At 47.4% G+C, this 17,873-nt stretch overlaps 1 protein-coding gene across 2 annotated transcripts in view; it reads left to right on the top strand.

The window, feature by feature from the left end:
* The window catches only part of SPTBN5 (spectrin beta, non-erythrocytic 5), a 466,593-nt gene that overhangs the window by 79,515 nt on the left and 369,205 nt on the right, over positions 1 to 17,873 (top strand). For both annotated transcript variants that reach the window (XM_073638836.1, XM_073638835.1), the window contains exons 9-11: positions 2,481 to 2,713; positions 4,305 to 4,458; positions 10,882 to 11,082. In XM_073638836.1, coding sequence (XP_073494937.1) covers positions 2,481 to 2,713; positions 4,305 to 4,458; positions 10,882 to 11,082 — 588 coding nt within the window. The remainder of the gene's footprint in view (positions 1 to 2,480; positions 2,714 to 4,304; positions 4,459 to 10,881; positions 11,083 to 17,873) is intronic.

Below are 17,873 nucleotides of genomic sequence, written 5' to 3'. Positions count from 1 at the left end.
TCGTTTCCTGCCTCCACTAGTTCGGGGACCGGTCTCCCCCTTTGGCCTGACCCCTCCACGCAGGTGGATTCGGGCATGCAGTGGCGACTCGCCCGTCCGCACCCCTGGGATCCCTTCATTCCTCGTTCCTGGAGCCTTCTCCGCTCCTCTTCCTTCCTTCTCCCTCTTGCAGGCCTGGGCCTCTGTTACTAGGCCCGCCTCCGGAGCAGAGCTCATGCAGAGCCCCTGCTCCCTGCCACTTCTGCTCAGACTTCTCTGCACTGAACTAAGATGGTGCCCACCTTTTATACTCCCTTCTCAATGCACCCAGGAACTGCTTCCTCCCTGCTCCTGCACTGCAGGGTTCCCCTTCCTCAGTGTTCCCTCCCCCCACTCCAGCCAGGGACAGGGACTGTCGTGCCCATCTCAGGGGCATATTGGTCGCCCTGCCCCACGGCAATGTGGTGTAATGCATGCAGGTGTCGGGTCCTGATCCACACTCCATCCTTACCTGAGAGTGAGATATCACACCTCTGGGTGAGGTGCAATACGTCTGTAGCAACCGAGCCCTCGGTGCTACAGTTCCATTTATCTTCAGCCTAGGTGACGTATTGTGATACAGGGCCGTGATTTTGGCTATAAAAGGGTCCCCTAGACCCCTACCCCAAGCTTTTTAAGAGAATCATATATGGCGTGCCAGGAGACTCTATGGAATGCTTTCTCAGCATCCAACGAGAGTATCTACTTACAAATTTTTAACTGCATCTAGCCCAGGAAATACTTTGTGCCTAGTAGCAGTGTCTGCTAGTCAGCGGATTATCCCGGCTGTTAAGCAAGCTACACCACCTGTAGTTTGGACACTTAATTTTTTCAAAGGAAATGCTTCGGGACCACGGGATACTTAGTGAAGAGCATCAGGAGGCACCCCAAGGCATAGGGGCTGGGACTGGCACTAGGATGCCTTGCGGTGGACAGCCGAGCTCGATCCTTATAAAAGCTTTTTAACTGCAGCAGCTTTAGTGGACGCTACTGGAGCTGGAATTACGCGGCTGCTGGCATGAGACTTGCCCTCCAATAGATCCTTGTAAATGGATTTAAAGTGTATTCATTCAAATTAGAGGGACAATTTAAATTAAAAAGCTTAGAGCTGCCTCCACCACAGGGGGGCTCTCTCGACCCACCAGCGGACAGGCACCAGTATTGGGAGAGGGGGGCTGGCCGTCAGGGTTCACCGTGGCTCTGGCACAAACCCGGCGACACGGAGGTGGCACGGGCAGGAGCGGACTGGCCGTCTCGGCTTCTCACTTTTTGGATTTTAGAAGGGCATGACATGCCTATATCTGTGTCTCCCCCTCCTTTTACTCCTCCACCTCTTTTCTTTTCGCATGACTATATGTACTTGTCACTTTTCCATGTGTTAGTTGTGTCTTCTGAGCAGTTTGTCAGCTTTTGGACACCTTTGAAGGTGTTTTCTATGTGTTTCTATGTGTTTTTGTTTGCCTGCCATTGGTTTTAACGGTGTTCGAAGGTGTTCGACGAACAGTTCGACGAACAGTTCGGCGAACACACGGGTGTTCGACGAACCGAACCGAACTCGAACACTACGGGGGTGGCTCAACACTACTGTTAATATTTGATTTGTAAGGTTTAAACCTTTGGAGCTCCAACCAAGGGGCTAGTCCCGTCATTGCTTCCACTCAGACAAAGGCCCCATACACTTTAGATAAACTTTCAGTGAACTTCGCCAACAGCTATCAGATGTGTATAGGGGCCTTAAAGGGAATCTGTCAGAAGGATTTTGCTATTGACTCTGAGAGCAGCAAAATAAAAGGGCAGAGACCCTGATTCCAGTGATGTATTTCACTTACTGGGCTGCTTGGTGCAGTTTTGATAAAAACTCTATTTTCTCTTCTGTAGCAGTGCTCAAATGCTCAGCTGTGTATAAACCCGCCCACACCCCTGATTGGCAGCTTCCTGTGTACTTTGTCAGCAATCTGCCAATCAGTGTTGGGGGTGGGATTACAGTGATTAGCCGGACTGTCTTGCACCTGACACCTAGTCCTGCTGTGATAATCTCCTGCTGATAAAAGACTGATTGTATTGAATCTACAGCAAGCTGCTACACAAGTGGCACATCCCTGAAATCAGCCTCTCTGCCTCTACATCATGCTGCTCTCAGATTACATAGCAAAGCCCTGCTGACAAATTCTCGTTAACTCCTTCTTACGGGCAGCTGTATATTGTTCTGTAACTCACTGTAAAAAACGTAGAGCTCTCTGGAGTGATGTAGCCACCTTATACTCCCTTTAACATTAATTAGTCATGCAAATTGTATTCTCTGAGTTCTTACTACCCATATTAATTTAGTAAAAAGTTCATAGTGTGTCCTCAGAAGTTTTTCTCATACATGCTGATGTGTGTGTATATACAGTATATATATTTACATTCATATATATTTTTATTTTGGTCGCTTAATACTTTTTTTTCCCCCAAAATATCAGGATCTAATAAGCTCAAAGGAGCTTGGGAAACAACTCCCTGAGGTGGACTACTTCCTTCAGGAACACAACTTAATTGAATCCCAAATTACTTCATACGGTGAATCGGTGAGACAAATTTTAGCCAGGGCGGAATGTGTCCCAAAGAGTGAAAAGGGTAATGTTGATGTTCTCCAGACTAAAGTAAAGAACTTATATCAACTTTATCAGAACCTGGTATCCCTCAGCAAATCTCGGTAAGATGTATTTTAAATTACTTTGGGCCTCATGTTTAATAACCACTACACTTTTGTTTATTAATATGTACAATAAAGGTGACACTACAGTGTGATGATGGTCTTGTAGCTTTTCTTATGCAGAAGAAGAAAATAAGATAATGTTTGTAATTTCTTCCTTAGTTTTGAATTGCATGCATTTTATTTTTGTCTTTTAATGAATAATTTATACGACTTCTTTCTATAACATGGAGCGAAAAAGCCTTTACCACCCATTCCCTCACTGGTGTCAGCCACTATTAACTTTCTCCTGGAACTTCATAAACTTGTAGCATTTCATACAACACACTTTAGTGTGGTGCTATTTACTTGTTCACACTCAAAAAGGCCACAATACACAACAGACTAACATTAGCCGAAACCCCTGATATCAGGAAGCTCAGACAACAATGTAATGGATATAGGGGGCCTCTAGACTCTCCCCCAACCTCATCTAAGAATCCAGCAGGTCCGATTTTGTACGGCCAATACGTTTGTTCTAGTTGATTTAAGTTCCTCCGGAATCCAACAGTGGCTCTCTCCAGTGTGTAACTAGAGTCTGTTGGGCCTTGGTGCAAGATTTGGACCTGGGCCCCCCATCCTGGTATATGTCCCTCATCCTGGCCCCATCCTGGTACATATATATGTACCCTCCACCCTGGTATATGTGTCCCTTATCCTGGCCCCATCCAGGAATATAACTCCCACATCCTGGTATGTATATCCCCAATCCCGGGCCCCATCCTGGTATATATATCCCCCATCCTGGTATATGTTATGTCCCTTATCCTGGTCCCATCCAAGAATATAAATCCCACATCCTGGTATGTATATCCCTAATCCTGGGCCCCATCCTGGTATATATATCCCCCATCCTGGTATATATTATGTCCCTTATCCTGGTCCCATCCAAGAATATAAATCCCATGTCCTGGTATGTATATCCCCAATCCTGGGCCCCATCCTGGTATATATATCCCCCATCATGGTATATATATCCTCCATCCTGGTATATGTCCCCCGTTCTGCCCCTGTTCTTTAATACAAAAAAAAAATGAACAATTATACTCACCTTCCCTCTGCTCCCCCGCCGCACGGCGTCGTCTTCTTAAGCCGGCAGCTGACTTCTATGTGCAAGTGACGGGATAGCATGACGTCAGTGCCATGGGCCCACGGTCATGCCAACGTCAGCTGCTGGCCTCTGATTGGCCGGCAGAGTGTATTGCCGAGCACGGACTCGACAGGTCTCTGCGTTGCAATACACTTCAACTGAATGTGCGTCCGAGGACATACTTCCAATTGAAGTTTTGTACTGGCGTCGGAGGGTCCCCACTGGCACTACTGGCCCGGTCGCGGTTGAGACCGCTACAACCTCGGTCGTTACGTCCCTGGCTCTCTCATAGAAAGCACAGGAGCGATCGGCTGAGCGGAGCACGGTGGTGTCGGAACAGATAGCAGTTTGCTAAACGATTGCCTGAGCCATCTTCTTTGGCTTACAGTCATCTGTTGAGTTAAATGTTTCCTCTGTCTTTTTTATGCCTGTATTATTTAAACTTTATTTTTTGGATTCTAGGCGATTACGTCTTGAGGAGTTATTAAAGTTGTATCAGTTTTTCCAAGATTGCGTCGAGGAGGAGGCTTGGATCCGTGAGAAGTGGCAGGCACTTAGCTTGGCGGATCCTGGCAGAGATACCAGCCACATCAACTCATTTATAGCAAAGCAAGAGGTATAATATTGTGAAGCTGTTCTTTACTTCAGTGCCATAGGTACATGCCCATCTTGCAGGAAATCTGGAGGGGGGGGGGGGTGAAGACCCTTGTTCTAGTAATTAGTAGTGGGTTCAATAATTGGACCCTCATCGATCTAGGTTTTATATCCTGTCCAGTAGATGGGTGATAAATGCTCCTATCTGGAATGCCCGTGGTCTACTGTAGAAGAGACGTTTATACCTGGAGGTTTATAAGAAAACTAGATGGCTGCCCGATTCTAACGCATCGGGTATTCTAGAATATGCCCCATGCAGGATGTGACCCCCCCATATAATGCGCCATGCAGGATGTCACATCCCCCGTCCGTTATAATGCCCCATGCTGGATGTGACATCCCCCCCTCTCTTATAATACCCCATGCAGGATGTGACACCCCCCCTCCCTTATAATGCCCCATGCAGGATGTCACATCCCCCCTATATAATACCCCATGCAGGATGTCACATCCCCCCCATAGTGCCCCATGGAGGATGTCACATCCCCCTTCCCTTATAATGGCCCCTCCACGATGTCACACTTCCCCACCCCACCATTTAATGCCCTATGGCCCCATACAATTAAAAAAAAAAGAAATCCAATACTCACCTTACTTGTCAGCTGCTCCTCTGGACTCCAGCTTAGCCCGCATGTTCCCGCTGTGCACTGTGACCGGTCAGGAGAGAGCGCGGTGTAAAGACGTCACCGCGCCCTCTGACCTGACACGTCACACAGCAGCAGCGGAAGACACAGGAGCTGCTGTGCAGGCACGGGGAGGGGTAAGTATGGCGCCGGGTACCGGGGTCCTGAGCGAGCGGGGGGGGGTGGAGGGGAGGGGAGAGGAGGAGAGGTGGGGGGAGAGGAGGGGAGGGTTTTTTTTTCTTTTGGAAAAGTATGCCCTTGAAATCAAATGTTAGAACAATAATTTTTAGAAAATAGGTAATAATATCTTTAGAAGCTCTTATTGTTACATATATATTTAAATAGTGCATCAATTGTTTATTCAATGAATTCACATACATATAAAAAACTTGGGTAAAAAGTGATCAAATAATTAGTACATTACTAAGTGACAGTTCACATTGTAATATATTTGTAGAGGATGAATGTTCTATAGGGTTAAACTAGCGTTTAGATCACTGCTAGCCTTGACTTAGTGATGCTGATGTCACAGCTGATTTTGGTGGGTGTTACCCTTGGCAGCTTTCCTTGACTGTTTTCCTTGAAAAGTGCAACATTTATTCAGTACTTTATGCTATGACTAAGGGTCAAATATGATCCGAAACGCGTAAGCCTACACACACTTTTATCTCTGTTGGAATTGTATTTTTTAACGATCGATTAAATAAAGGCTTTTTTTAATTTTTCTACATCGTGTGCTGGAAAACTATTTTTTACTTTTACTGAGGGGAGGGGTAAGTATGGCGCCGGGTGCCGGGGTCCTGATCGAGCGGGGGGAGGGACAGGAGGAGAGGAGAGGAGGGGAGGAGAGAGTAGAGGAGGGGAGAAGAGGGGAGGGGCGTCACTTTTACCGTCCGGAGATAAGCGGCCGTAGCCGCTGATCTCCCGACAGCAGCCGCATGGGGGTCAGCGGCGCCTCCGGTCGTGGGACATATGCTGCGAGCAGCCGGCTTCATCTCCCGGCTGCATCGCCGCTCACCTCCGGCAGATCAGCCGCTAACGGCCGCCATCTTTTTGTGAAATGCCGCGTCGCTGATTGGCGACGCGGGATTTCCTGGACAGACAGACAGACGGGATAAGACAATTATATAGATAGATTTGTGGATACAGCTCATCCCATCCAATATATGTACTGTATGTTCTTCAATCTACTTCTTAGATGATCCACTCCACTGTGCACGAATAAGGCTTGGAGGTATTAAACAACTTTGTTCAAAGTGATAAAGGTTTTTCAATCCAGTAAAGCGAATTAAAAGCAAAAAATTCTTTATTGTGCCTTTATTAAAATAGTAACATTTGCATAGAGTAAAAAAGGGTGCTCTTTCGAGTCTAGTTGACTTTTTAATCATAGTTTAAGATTTCTACTCTTAAGTCAGCCAGACCCGAAACGCGACAGTTATTTTTCTATTCCCATGTGTTACACGCACGCCGCTAGGTTCAGATAGGGCGAGATGGGTTTCATGAATTCTTTGGAATCCTGGGGGAACCGTTACTCAGGGCGACCATAGGCTCAGGGCCGGCTCCAGGTTTTTCTGGGCCCCGGGCGAAAGAGTCTCAGTGGGCCCCTTTAACACATACCACGATTCATGATGCAGAGATACGGCGGAGAAATATATATATATAGTACAATGCAAAGATTTCACTTCATGAGTGATATCTATTGTAAATTCCACAATAGCTCAGAAACCGGTGAATCGCTCCACACAGAATAGTGGCCCCCATATAAGGCTCCATACGGAATACTGGTCCCCATATAACGCCCATACGGAATACTGGCCCCCATATAACGCTTCATACGGAATACTGGCCCCCATATAAGGCCCCATACGGAATACTTGCCCCCATATAAGGCCCCATACGGAATACTGGCCCCCATATAAGACCCCATACGGAATACTGGCCCCCATATAAGACCCCATACAGAATACTGGCCCCCATATAAGGCCCCATACGAAATACTGGCCCCCATATAAGGCCCCATACGGAATACTGGCCCCCATATAAGACCCCATACGGAATACTGGCCCCCATATAAGACCCCATACGGAATACTGGCCCCCATATAAGACCCCATACGGAATACTGGCCCCCATATAAGGCCCCATACGGAATACTGACCCCCATATAAGGCTCCATGCGGAATACTGACCCCCATATAAGGCTCCATGCGGAATACTGACCCCCATATAAGGCTCCATGCGGAATACTGACCCCCATATAAGGCTCCATGCGGAATACTGACCCCCATATAAGGCTCCATGCGGAATACTGGCCCCCATATAAGGCTCCATACGGAATACTGGCCCCCATATAAGGCTCCATACGGAATACTGGCCCCCATATAAGGCCCCATATGGAATACTGGCCCCTATATAAGGCTCCATATGGAATACTGGCCCCCATATAAGGCTCCATAAGGAATACTAGCCCCCATATAAGGCTCCATACGGAATACTGGCCCCCATATAAGGCTCCATACGGAATACTGGCCCCCATATGGAATACTGGCCCCCATATAAGGCTCCATACGGAATACTGGCCCCCATATAAGGCTCCATACAGAATACTGGCCCCCATATAACGCTCCATACAGGATACTGGCCCCCATATAACACTCCATACAGGATACCGGTCCCCTTATAATGCTCCATGCAGGCTGTCCCCCCCCACATAATGCCCCATACAGGCCCCCCCCTTTTAATGCTCCATGCAGGCTGTTACCCCCCACATAATGCCCCATACAGGCTGCCCCCCCTCTTTATAATGCCCCATGCAGGCTGTCACCCCTCCTCTTTATAATGCTCCATGCAGGCTGTCACCCCTCCTCTTTATACTGCCCCATGCAGGCTGTCACCCCTCCTCTTTATAATGCCCCATGCAGGATGTCCCCCCCTCTCTTTATAATGCCCCGTGCAGGCTGTTCCCCACCTTATAATGCCCCATGCAGGCTGGTCCCCACCTTATAATGCCCCATGCAGGCTGTCACCCCTCCTCATTATAATGCCCCAAGCAGGAATCCCCCCCTCTTTATAATGCCCCATGCAGGCTGTTCCCCACCTTATAATGCCCCATGCAGGCTGTCACCCCTCCTCTTTATACTGCCCCATGCAGGCTGTCACCCCTCCTCTTTATAATGCCCCATGCAGGCTGTCACCCCTCCTCTTTATACTGCCCCATGCAGGCTGTCACCCCTCCTCTTTATAATGCCCCATGCAGGATGTCCCCCCCTCTTTTTATAATGCCCCGTGCAGGCTGTTCCCCACCTTATAATGCCCCATGCAGGCTGGTCCCCATCTTATAATGCCCCATGCAGGCTGTCACCCCTCCTCATTATAATGCCCCAAGCAGGAATCCCCCCCTCTTTATAATGCCCCATGCAGGCTGTTCCCCACCTTATAATGCCCCATGCAGGCTGTCACCCCTCCTCTTTATACTGCCCCATGCAGGCTGTCACCCCTCCTCTTTATAATGCCCCATGCAGGCTGTCACCCCTCCTCTTTATAATGCCCCATGCAGGCTGTCACCCCTCCTCTTTATACTGCCCCATGCAGGCTGTCACCCATCCTCTTTATAATGCCCCATGCAGGATGTCCCCCCCTCTCTTTATAATGCCCCGTGCAGGCTGTTCCCCACCTTATAATGCCCCATGCAGGCTTGTCCCCACCTTATAATGCCCCATGCAGGCTGTCACCCCTCCTCATTATAATGCCCCAAGCAGGAATCCCCCCCTCTTTATAATGCCCCATGCAGGCTGTTCCCCACCTTATAATGCCCCATGCAGGCTGTCACCCCTCCTCTTTATAATGCCCCATGCAGGATGCCCCCCCTCTCTTTATAATGCCCCGTGCAGGCTGTTCCCCACCTTATAATACCCCATGCAGGCTGGTCCCCACCTTATAATGCCCCATGCAGGCTGTCACCCCTCCTCTTTATAATGCCCCATGCAGGATGCCCCCCCTCCCCTCTTTATAATGCCCCATGCCTCCATACATTAAAAAAAAAAAAAAATCAAATACTCACCTCCCTTCTCCTCACCTGCTACCTGCTGCCCGCTGCCTGCTGCCCGCCGCTCGCTGCTCGGCTCCGAACTCCAGCGTTGTCTGCGTCTTCCCGCTCAGCGCTCCCTGTGACGGCTCAGGGGAGGGCGCGGTGTAAAGACGTCACCGCGCCCTCTGACCTGAGACGTCACAGGGAGCGCAGAGCAGGAAGACAGCTGATCTGCGGAGGCACGGGGAGAGGTAAGTATCGGGCTGCCGGGGCCCTGAGCAAGCGGCGGAGAAGGGCGGGCGCTGACACCGCTCTCCTCCGCCCATAGCCCAGTGGGGTGCGCGACCGCCAGTGGGCCCCTCTGCCTGCTCAGGGCCCCGGCATTTGCCCGGGTGTGCCGGGTGCTGACGCCGGCCCTGCATAGGCTGCAGCTTCTCTCAGGCACACGATAGATTCAATTGCTGACCAGACACATCTGACAAGAGTCTTCATAAACAGTTGAACAGTGGAGTTTAATCAAGTATGGCCAATACCATTTAACTCTTTTAAGCAATAGGCTTCACCACAGTACAGTCTATTAAAGCATGCACAGTAATGTCAGTCTCTTCAGTGGCATAATTCAGCACAGATTAGATCTCTTTGCAGCACACTTCTATGCAAACACAACCACAGGTTTTTCCTTCACAAGGACACAATAGTACACAGCATTCTTTATCTTGCATGGAGATGGAGGGGGGAAGGTTTGATGAGGGAGATGATCCCTGTGACAGGATTCCTTCCAGTCCTTATCTTTCTGCCCAATAATACTCTGCACTGATAGTTCAGGGAGTCTATCTGACCCGTGTTTAGCTTCCCTCCTGACCTGAATTCTGTTCCCTTGTCTTCTGTGAGATACAGATCACACACCACCTTTCTCTTTGGCTTCAGCCAGACTAATAAACAAGTTCCCCACAATCCCCTGGGGCTCTGCTAAAACACTCCATGTCTACTGTGACTGTGTTAACCCCTCTAGTTGCTGGATGCTTCTGAAGCACAACACTTCCTGTCTCTTGTGACTGTATTAACTCTTATAGTTGCTGGATCCTTTTGATGCTACAACACTACTTCTGTATGTCACACATGCCATTATTTTAATGAAATCACAGTAAAAAAATTTTTGCTTTACTCTATTGAAAAACCTTTCTTATCACTTTGAACCTGAAGGTTTATTCGTCTTCCAGGCTTTGGTGATTTGTCTTGCAGTTTCCAGACAGAAAGTAGCTGCATAATTCTTGCACTGATCATAAAGGGACTCTGCCCAATCATTACGGAAACTGTTAGGGGTTCTGGCAATGCTATGCCCCCCTGGCTCTGGATTATAAGTAGTAGATTATTTTTTTTTCTTGCTGAATAGCGCTTCTTATAATCTGTAAAATATGACATGTATCCTTCCAACTTTGGAGTAGACCTTTGAAGGAAAGCCTCTTTCTGTTTCAACATGTAATTTTTTCCAGAGCACACCAAGGTCAAGTTTATAAAAAAAAAAATAGCTATCCATGTTTGGTGTGGAAAAATGAACTTCACTTTATTGATATGAAATACCAGTGATTGCAACATTTTCTGCAAGCCAGGCCGTGTGGCTCAACGTCAGTACAGAGCATCAAAGAGGTCATGGTGGATAAGTGCAGCCTTTTTTGTCACTGAGCTTGACATCAGTATCAGCCTATTAGTAATGTGACTTTTTGTGTCCTTTTCAGGCCTTAGAAGCAGAGATACTTTCTCACCAATCTATTCTATCCAAAGTGGTGAGAAATGGGAAAGAATTGTGCCAGTTAGCTTATACAGACCAGACAACTATCCAGAAAATGATTGACAGTATCCAGAAACAGTGGCTGGATCTGCAAGACGAGGTCAAAAGGAGTAAATTGCGTCTGGAGGTGGCAGCACTCATTAAACAGGTGAATCACTAACTGTATTTGTAGGTTCATCACAAATGTAACAATGGCAAACCTCAACATTTAGATTTTTTTTTTGCATGATTTTAGAATTAGAGAAGTTCTTAAAGGGATTCTCCAGTTATGGATCCCTTTGATGCATTGTGCCTTAATCACCCTCCCCAGGTCCAACACTAAGTCTCCACTGTTGCTTTCTGTGTCTGTTATTGTCTGCATCGCTGATCTCACGACAGCAGCACTGCTGCCAATCAGTGAGCGCAACGGCTCTGCCCCAAGTTAATGGCATGAACTGCTGAGTCTATTGATTGGCTGCAGCACTGTCAACACGAGATCAACGCTGCAGACACTGGGAGCTGTGAAGAAGACTCTGCACTGGGCAAGAAGTGTATGTAAAGCACAATTTTTATATATTGTTTTTAATACAAACTGCGCCTGGAATCAGAGGTAAAACGCAAAACTCTTTTAAGAGTGTGCTATTGTGAAGACAATTCTTGACTAAATCAACTTGACCCATTTATCAGTGGTGGAAGCTTATCTATTCAAGGGTAAAAAGTATAACTAGAAGACCAGGAATCGCCCCTACATGTTAAGAACGCAGGTTCTTAACATGACTTTTTTTTTATTGCCACACCACTTTTTCCAAATCCAGACCAAAGTCTGACTGGTGTTTACTTCCCAGTGACTTATTTCATGGTTCTTCCATGGATTTTATTCTGACAGGTCGGAATGTTCCTTTGTTCTCTCTCTGGTATTTTTACCAGCTTTGTTTAGATGCCGGTTAGGATTGAATTTCTGAAGAAAATAAAGAGGTTGTGAATTGTTTTTTTCTCTTTTCCCCTTTTTTTTCAGCTGTTTATTTTCTTAGAAATCCATCTCTCTATTTAGTAACTCATCCATTATGTTTGGTTTCTGTGTTTTCCTGTTGTTCTGTTTATATAGCTTAAATATGTGATACAAATATACAGGGTTTTTTTGCATCCAGTGATTGTGAGATAACCATTATTTGTGATCTGATAATCTTTTAAATATTTTTTTCTCTTTTCTTGTAAATATCAAATGTACGGCCGGGGGTCACACGAGCGATGATTCTCTCTTCCAAGAGAATCTGATTGATTATGGTAATGACACTCTGATCAGAGTTTGAGCTGAGTGTCGCTTTACTGTCTCTCGCATGAGAGAATTGTTTCACAGGTGCGGAGAAGATGGAGAACTTAATCTCTCCATCTTCTCCATTGTCTGTGTTTGCGCAAATCGGACTGCACTCGGATGGCATTTGAGTGCAGTCCGATTTTTTTACATGCATTCATAGACTTGTATGGTTGCATGTTATCTTATTTGCGGAGCCACTCACTGAATGCTGCCAATTTTTTCTCATGTCGAATTACTATGAAAAAAAAAATGCAGATCTGCACTGCACTATAATATAACATTAGGCCGAGTGCTTTCTGATAAAACATTGCATAGCCCTCATCCGAGTTATACGCTCGTGTGAGCGAGCCCTATGGCTTATCCTGTTGGTGCCCAACTCTTGGTACTTCTGACGGTCTGCTGAAAACATAGGAGATGGATGCACTTTGTTACATCTTAGAGTAGCTCTTTCCCATTCAAATGAGTGTAACTGAGCTCGAATATGTAAAGTACTGTGGAATATGTTGGCGCTATAGAAATAAAAAATTATTATTATTATAATAACAGACACAACTGCTACCAAATGTACAGATCTGGGGGCTATAAGTAATAACACTTGTGTGGATGCCTAGGGTCAGACCCCCACTAATTTAATATTAGATCAAGAATTCTAAGGGCTATCCCAAGAATAGACCATGAATTTTGCACTACTGGGGAATCCATTGTTTAATGTTATTCTTTCAAAGACGCACGCTAAAACAAGTAATGCCATCACCGATCCCCTGAAGCTTCCGTACCGGCACTTACCTGTTCCTCGCTGGTCTCTTTTTTCTGGCCCCATCTCGACACACCGGAAATGTCCAGAAATACCTTCTTATCCAATCACTGGTTGAGGCAGATCACTAAGTGAAAAAAAATACTCATAATGGTACTTTTAAGCTATGTTCACACATCATGCTTTTTTCAGCGTTTTTTTTTTCTGCAGCAAAACTGCAGCAAAACCTGATCTCCTGCCAGGAGGTTGTTAAGGATTTTTCTTGCATTTTTGCTTATTTTTTGGTGCGTTTTTTCAGCGTTTTTTTTTCCACTCTCCTTTTGTCTTTTATATGCATTTACATAATGTTCAGTGCAGAAAAAAAATCTCATTGTGGTTTTGGCACAAAAAAACGCTGAAAAAACTTGACACCTGCTTTTTTTTCAGCATTTATTTCACTTCCCATTACCTCCATAGGGTGAAAAAATGCTGAAAAAACGCTGAAAGAAGTGACATGCTCTATTTTGCAAAAAAAACATGCAAAGGACAAAATCCTAAACAAAAAAAACTATGATGTGTGCATTAGATTTCTGGAATCTCATAGACTTTGCTGGTACTGCAAAACACAGCTGAAAATTTGCAAAAAAAATGCATCAAAAAACTTGATGTGTGAACATAGCCTTAAGATGCACCACATATGGCTTCTTGAGCAGGATGTCTTTCTGTGGGATGATAATCTGTACCAGGGGTGGACACAGACTGTAGTGAGCCCCCCCCCCCGCCCTTCATGGGGCAACAAAGTTATGTAAACATATAGATTGTAATATTTATTTAGAACGCAACTATCAAATCTAAATAGTAAAGTTGTTTAATTTTTTAATATGATCATAGGAAGATAGTTGTTACCTACCTGCCCGTTCTACCTACTGTTAGGTGTCATTCTGTTGCTGGATTTGAAATGGGTCCAGAGCCTTCTGTGGTCTCCCATTTCAGCCCAGCCAGGGCTGATGCTGCTCAGCATCATCATCAGCCCCAACGCCTAGCTGGTCCACGAGATGTACAGATTGTCTCCTGGGTATTTGTGCCTAGCAATGTTAAGCGTAGGTTGCGGAGGGAGACAGGGCTTTTAGAGTCTAAGTCCAAGATTCGCCGCACTGAGCATGCCCGTGACCTCGCGGATCGTGATTGGTGGTTTGGCACCCCCCTGACCTGGTGACCTGGCACTGCCTGATTGGTCCACGGGTGGCGTCACCAATGGCGCGTCGGTGGGCAGGGCTTAGTCTTTAAAAGGCCCGCTCACAAACATGGCGGCGCGTTCTGATCATTGAGCAGTGATGCTGAAGTGTGGACGACTGTGTTCCACGTAGCTTCCATAGGCAGGTGTAGTGGAAATAGGCAGGTAGCTCCGTCTTGCAGTCTGGCTCTGCCATAGGGGTCGCCTAACACCCCGAGCAGCCTGCAGACGCCCTGTCCACGGCTATCGCCTGTCAGCCACATGGAGTAATACCCTGCAGTCCAGTAGCACGCCGGCTGGAGGCACGTGTACCCGTCGGCGTAGTCACACACGCATCCTAGCTTCGCCATTGTAGTCCCTGTGCTGTAACAGGACTACAGATAGCAGCACGAGAGATAGGCGGAGAAAAACTAACGGAGATAGTGCGTATTGCTATACCCTTTCCAGTGTGCAGTAACACGGAAGGGTTTATCATTTAAGTTGGTTGCTTTCCTTTTCACCTGGAAAGTGTTCGGCAGCAGTCCACCAGGCTGCATTGCGGACCCCGGGGTCGGTTGCGTTCCATTATAATAAAGTTGTCTGCAACCGCCCTCCTAACACCTATCACTTGCATGGGTCAGTCACAAACCTCTCCAGCCAGTGATTCTGCTGCTTCATGTCAACAGACAGCTCTTAATCTTCTAGGCTGCTCTGTTGAAGGGGAGTAACTGCCAACATCATGCTGTTTAACAGCTGTCTCCACACAGTTATGTAGTGGGGACCTGTCTGTTAATCAGCATGACATCAGCAGTCACGCTCCATCAACAAAGCAAAGCGGAAAAGAAGCTGCTGTAATGTTGATGTGATGTCAGAGAAAGCCACAGGAGCAGTCATTGACCACTCTGAGCAGAGATCTAGATCTGGGCAGAACTGGCAGGTAGTTAGAAACTACCTGTCTGTAAAGCCCCCGTCTCACATAGCGAGATCGCTGCAGTGTCACGGTTTTGGTGACGCAACATCGACCTCACCAGCGATGTCGCTATGTGTGACACTTTGCAGCGATCAGGCCCCTGCTGTGAGGTCGCTGATCGCTGCAGAATGTCCTGGACCTTTTTTTGGTCGTTGCCCTCCCGCTGGTCCGCACATATCGCTGTGTGTGACCAGCGGGAGCAGCGATCAGGCTGGTAACCATGATAAACAGCGGGTTACTAGGGGCACACGCGCACCTAGTAACCCGCTGTTTATCATGGTTACGAGCCTGCTAAAGTGAGCGGTAACCTCCCGCTCACCGTAGCAGAGTGGTAACCATGATAAACAGCGGGTTACTAGGTGCGCGTGTGCCCCTAGTAACCTGATGTTTATCATGGTTACCAGCCTGCTCCTGCTTCAGCAGGCTGGTAACCGGAGCAGGACATCGTGGAAAGATTCTTTCCACGATGTCGCTGCTCCCCTGATCGTTGGTGAGCCTGCCTGTTTGACAGCTCACCAGCGACCACATAGCGACGCAGCAACGATCCCTGACAGGTCGTATCGTTGTCGGGATCGTTGCAGCATCGCTAAGTGTGATGGCGCCTTTAGTTGTTAGGCCTATAAGAAAATAATTGCAGGAAGGGAGAGGGACAGTATGGAAACAACTCACCGACAATGAGGTTCCTGGCTCCAATGGGTCGGGTTTGCACGGACAAGCCCTGCTTCCGGGCGTAGACAAAGAAAAAGATTAAATCCAGTGAGTCGGATTCCGTTAAAGAAATGCGGTTTATTGCAGATTCAAAACTTCAAACAATACAGGCAAGCATGAAAATAATAAACTAGTCTCCGACAATTCCTTTAATAAGAATAATTTGTAATCAATACTGTGTAACATTTTTTTGAAAAATATTAAAAACCATTTTACCAAATGAAATCAAGATAACAAAGCATTAGTCAGCCATACACATGTTGGAATTTTAGAACTGTTCAGTGAAAAAGATATTTCAAACAGCAAAATCCTATTGAGGTTTTGTGGCGCCCCTGAGGGTTCAGTCGCCACAGGGGTACTGCACCTCAGAATGAGGTGTGGTATCTCCTCTCCAAGGTAAGGATGGAGTGCCACACAGGACCCCAACCACACACTCAACACTACACCACTCCAGTTCTGAAGGGGCCCTAATGCACCATAGTGCTGCCCCGTCCCGGAATGGAGGAGTTGGGGGGGAACCAAAGTTAGGGGGAACCATGTAGTGAGTGAGGGTGGAGGAAGCACTTTACTTTAGCACTTAATAGAACCATATATAACTGGAGGCCATATTAATAACCGGGTCTTTAGTCGTGGGTCTTTGGGACGGCAGGTCAGCACAAGGCTGCAGCCTCTTCAGGGTCCACGGTTCCTGGTCTCAGGCCTCGAGACGGGGGATTGGGGCAGAGTTATAACCGGCTCTGTCCCCAGTCAGAGTCCAACTAAGAAGGCCCAGGAGGGGAGCAGAGGAGATAGGCTCCACAGGCAAAAGGATCTCAGGGGATGCAGACGGAGCGGAGTCGCCACCTGCATACCTTATTTCGGCTCAGCCAGAGAGACCCTGCTGCAAGAGGGGGTACCGATCCCCGATTATCTGACTTTGCACTTCACGTCTCTGTCGGAAAAGTCCGGAGGCTTATGTGGATCCCAGGGGGATACGGACGGAGCGGAGTCGCCACCTGTATTCCCTAATCTGAGTTTATCCAGAGGGACCCGGCCTTGCGCCAAGTTCTCACCACTAGTAACCAGGAAGGGCACCCAGTCGGTCCGGGAGCTATAAGCTACCCATCAAGGACATCGCAGTACCCGTACGGTACACAGTGGGGGACACGAGGCGGGAGAAGTACAGTAGGAGAGGAACACTTTAGAGCGGGGGTCCTGTCAAGCGTGCCTGAACAACCTGGAGTGTGCTGAACCCCACCCTGGCGGCCGCAGCTCGCCGTGTGACAGCAGAGAGAGAAGCTCTGAGCTGAGAAAACACTACCGTGAGTAAAAGACTTGGATGACTTCAACTACTGCCTCTGTTCTTTCCTCCGCGGCTCTGCACCCGCCAACGCTCTATTCTTCACTCTCCCACTACACTGCACTGAGGCCCCGCTCCACCTGTGGGGAGCAGCACCAACTAAGCTGTCAGAACACCGGCCTTAGAGGACTGCAGCAGCGCTGGTGATTCTCACCAGATACCACGAGTGGCGTCACGAACATTTCCCTATCCCATATAACCTTCCCCCATTCCTTGCTTTTAAGAGTGACCCCAGGGTACGGGCCCGGGAGCCGGCCACCGCGGCATCCCCCAACACCATCAACAAGGCCCGGGCGCCGAGTCGCCTTCCCCCCATCATTCCCCTGGGCGCGTCAGTTTGACCAATTTACTTAAAATCCATTCTTCTGGCCTTCTTTTCTGCAAATTCGTCAATAATTTTATTTAAGTCTATCATTCTGGCACATTCATTTTCTATGGACAACATAGCCAGTCCACTTAGCCTTTCTCGTCCCATTGTAGACCTGAGGTAGTTTTTAATTAACTTTAGTTTTGAGAATGAGCGTTCTGCGGTAGCCACTGTTACTGGCAAGGACAAAAACAAAATATATGCTGTACACACTTCTGGAAAACTTGGAACTAGCACACTGTTTTCAACGATCAATAGCTTGGCAATTTCTTCTACGGTGGTCATGTGTGCAATTTTTGATTTTAAGCAAGCTCT

This window comes from Phyllobates terribilis, unplaced genomic scaffold (assembly GCF_046119375.1).
Source record: "Phyllobates terribilis strain yellow unplaced genomic scaffold, ASM4611937v1 Scaffold_7__3_contigs__length_470593459, whole genome shotgun sequence".
NCBI classification, from domain to species: domain Eukaryota; kingdom Metazoa; phylum Chordata; class Amphibia; order Anura; family Dendrobatidae; genus Phyllobates; species Phyllobates terribilis.
The sequence above is the reverse complement of the archived record's forward strand: the minus strand, read 5'-3'. Positions and strand labels throughout refer to the sequence as shown.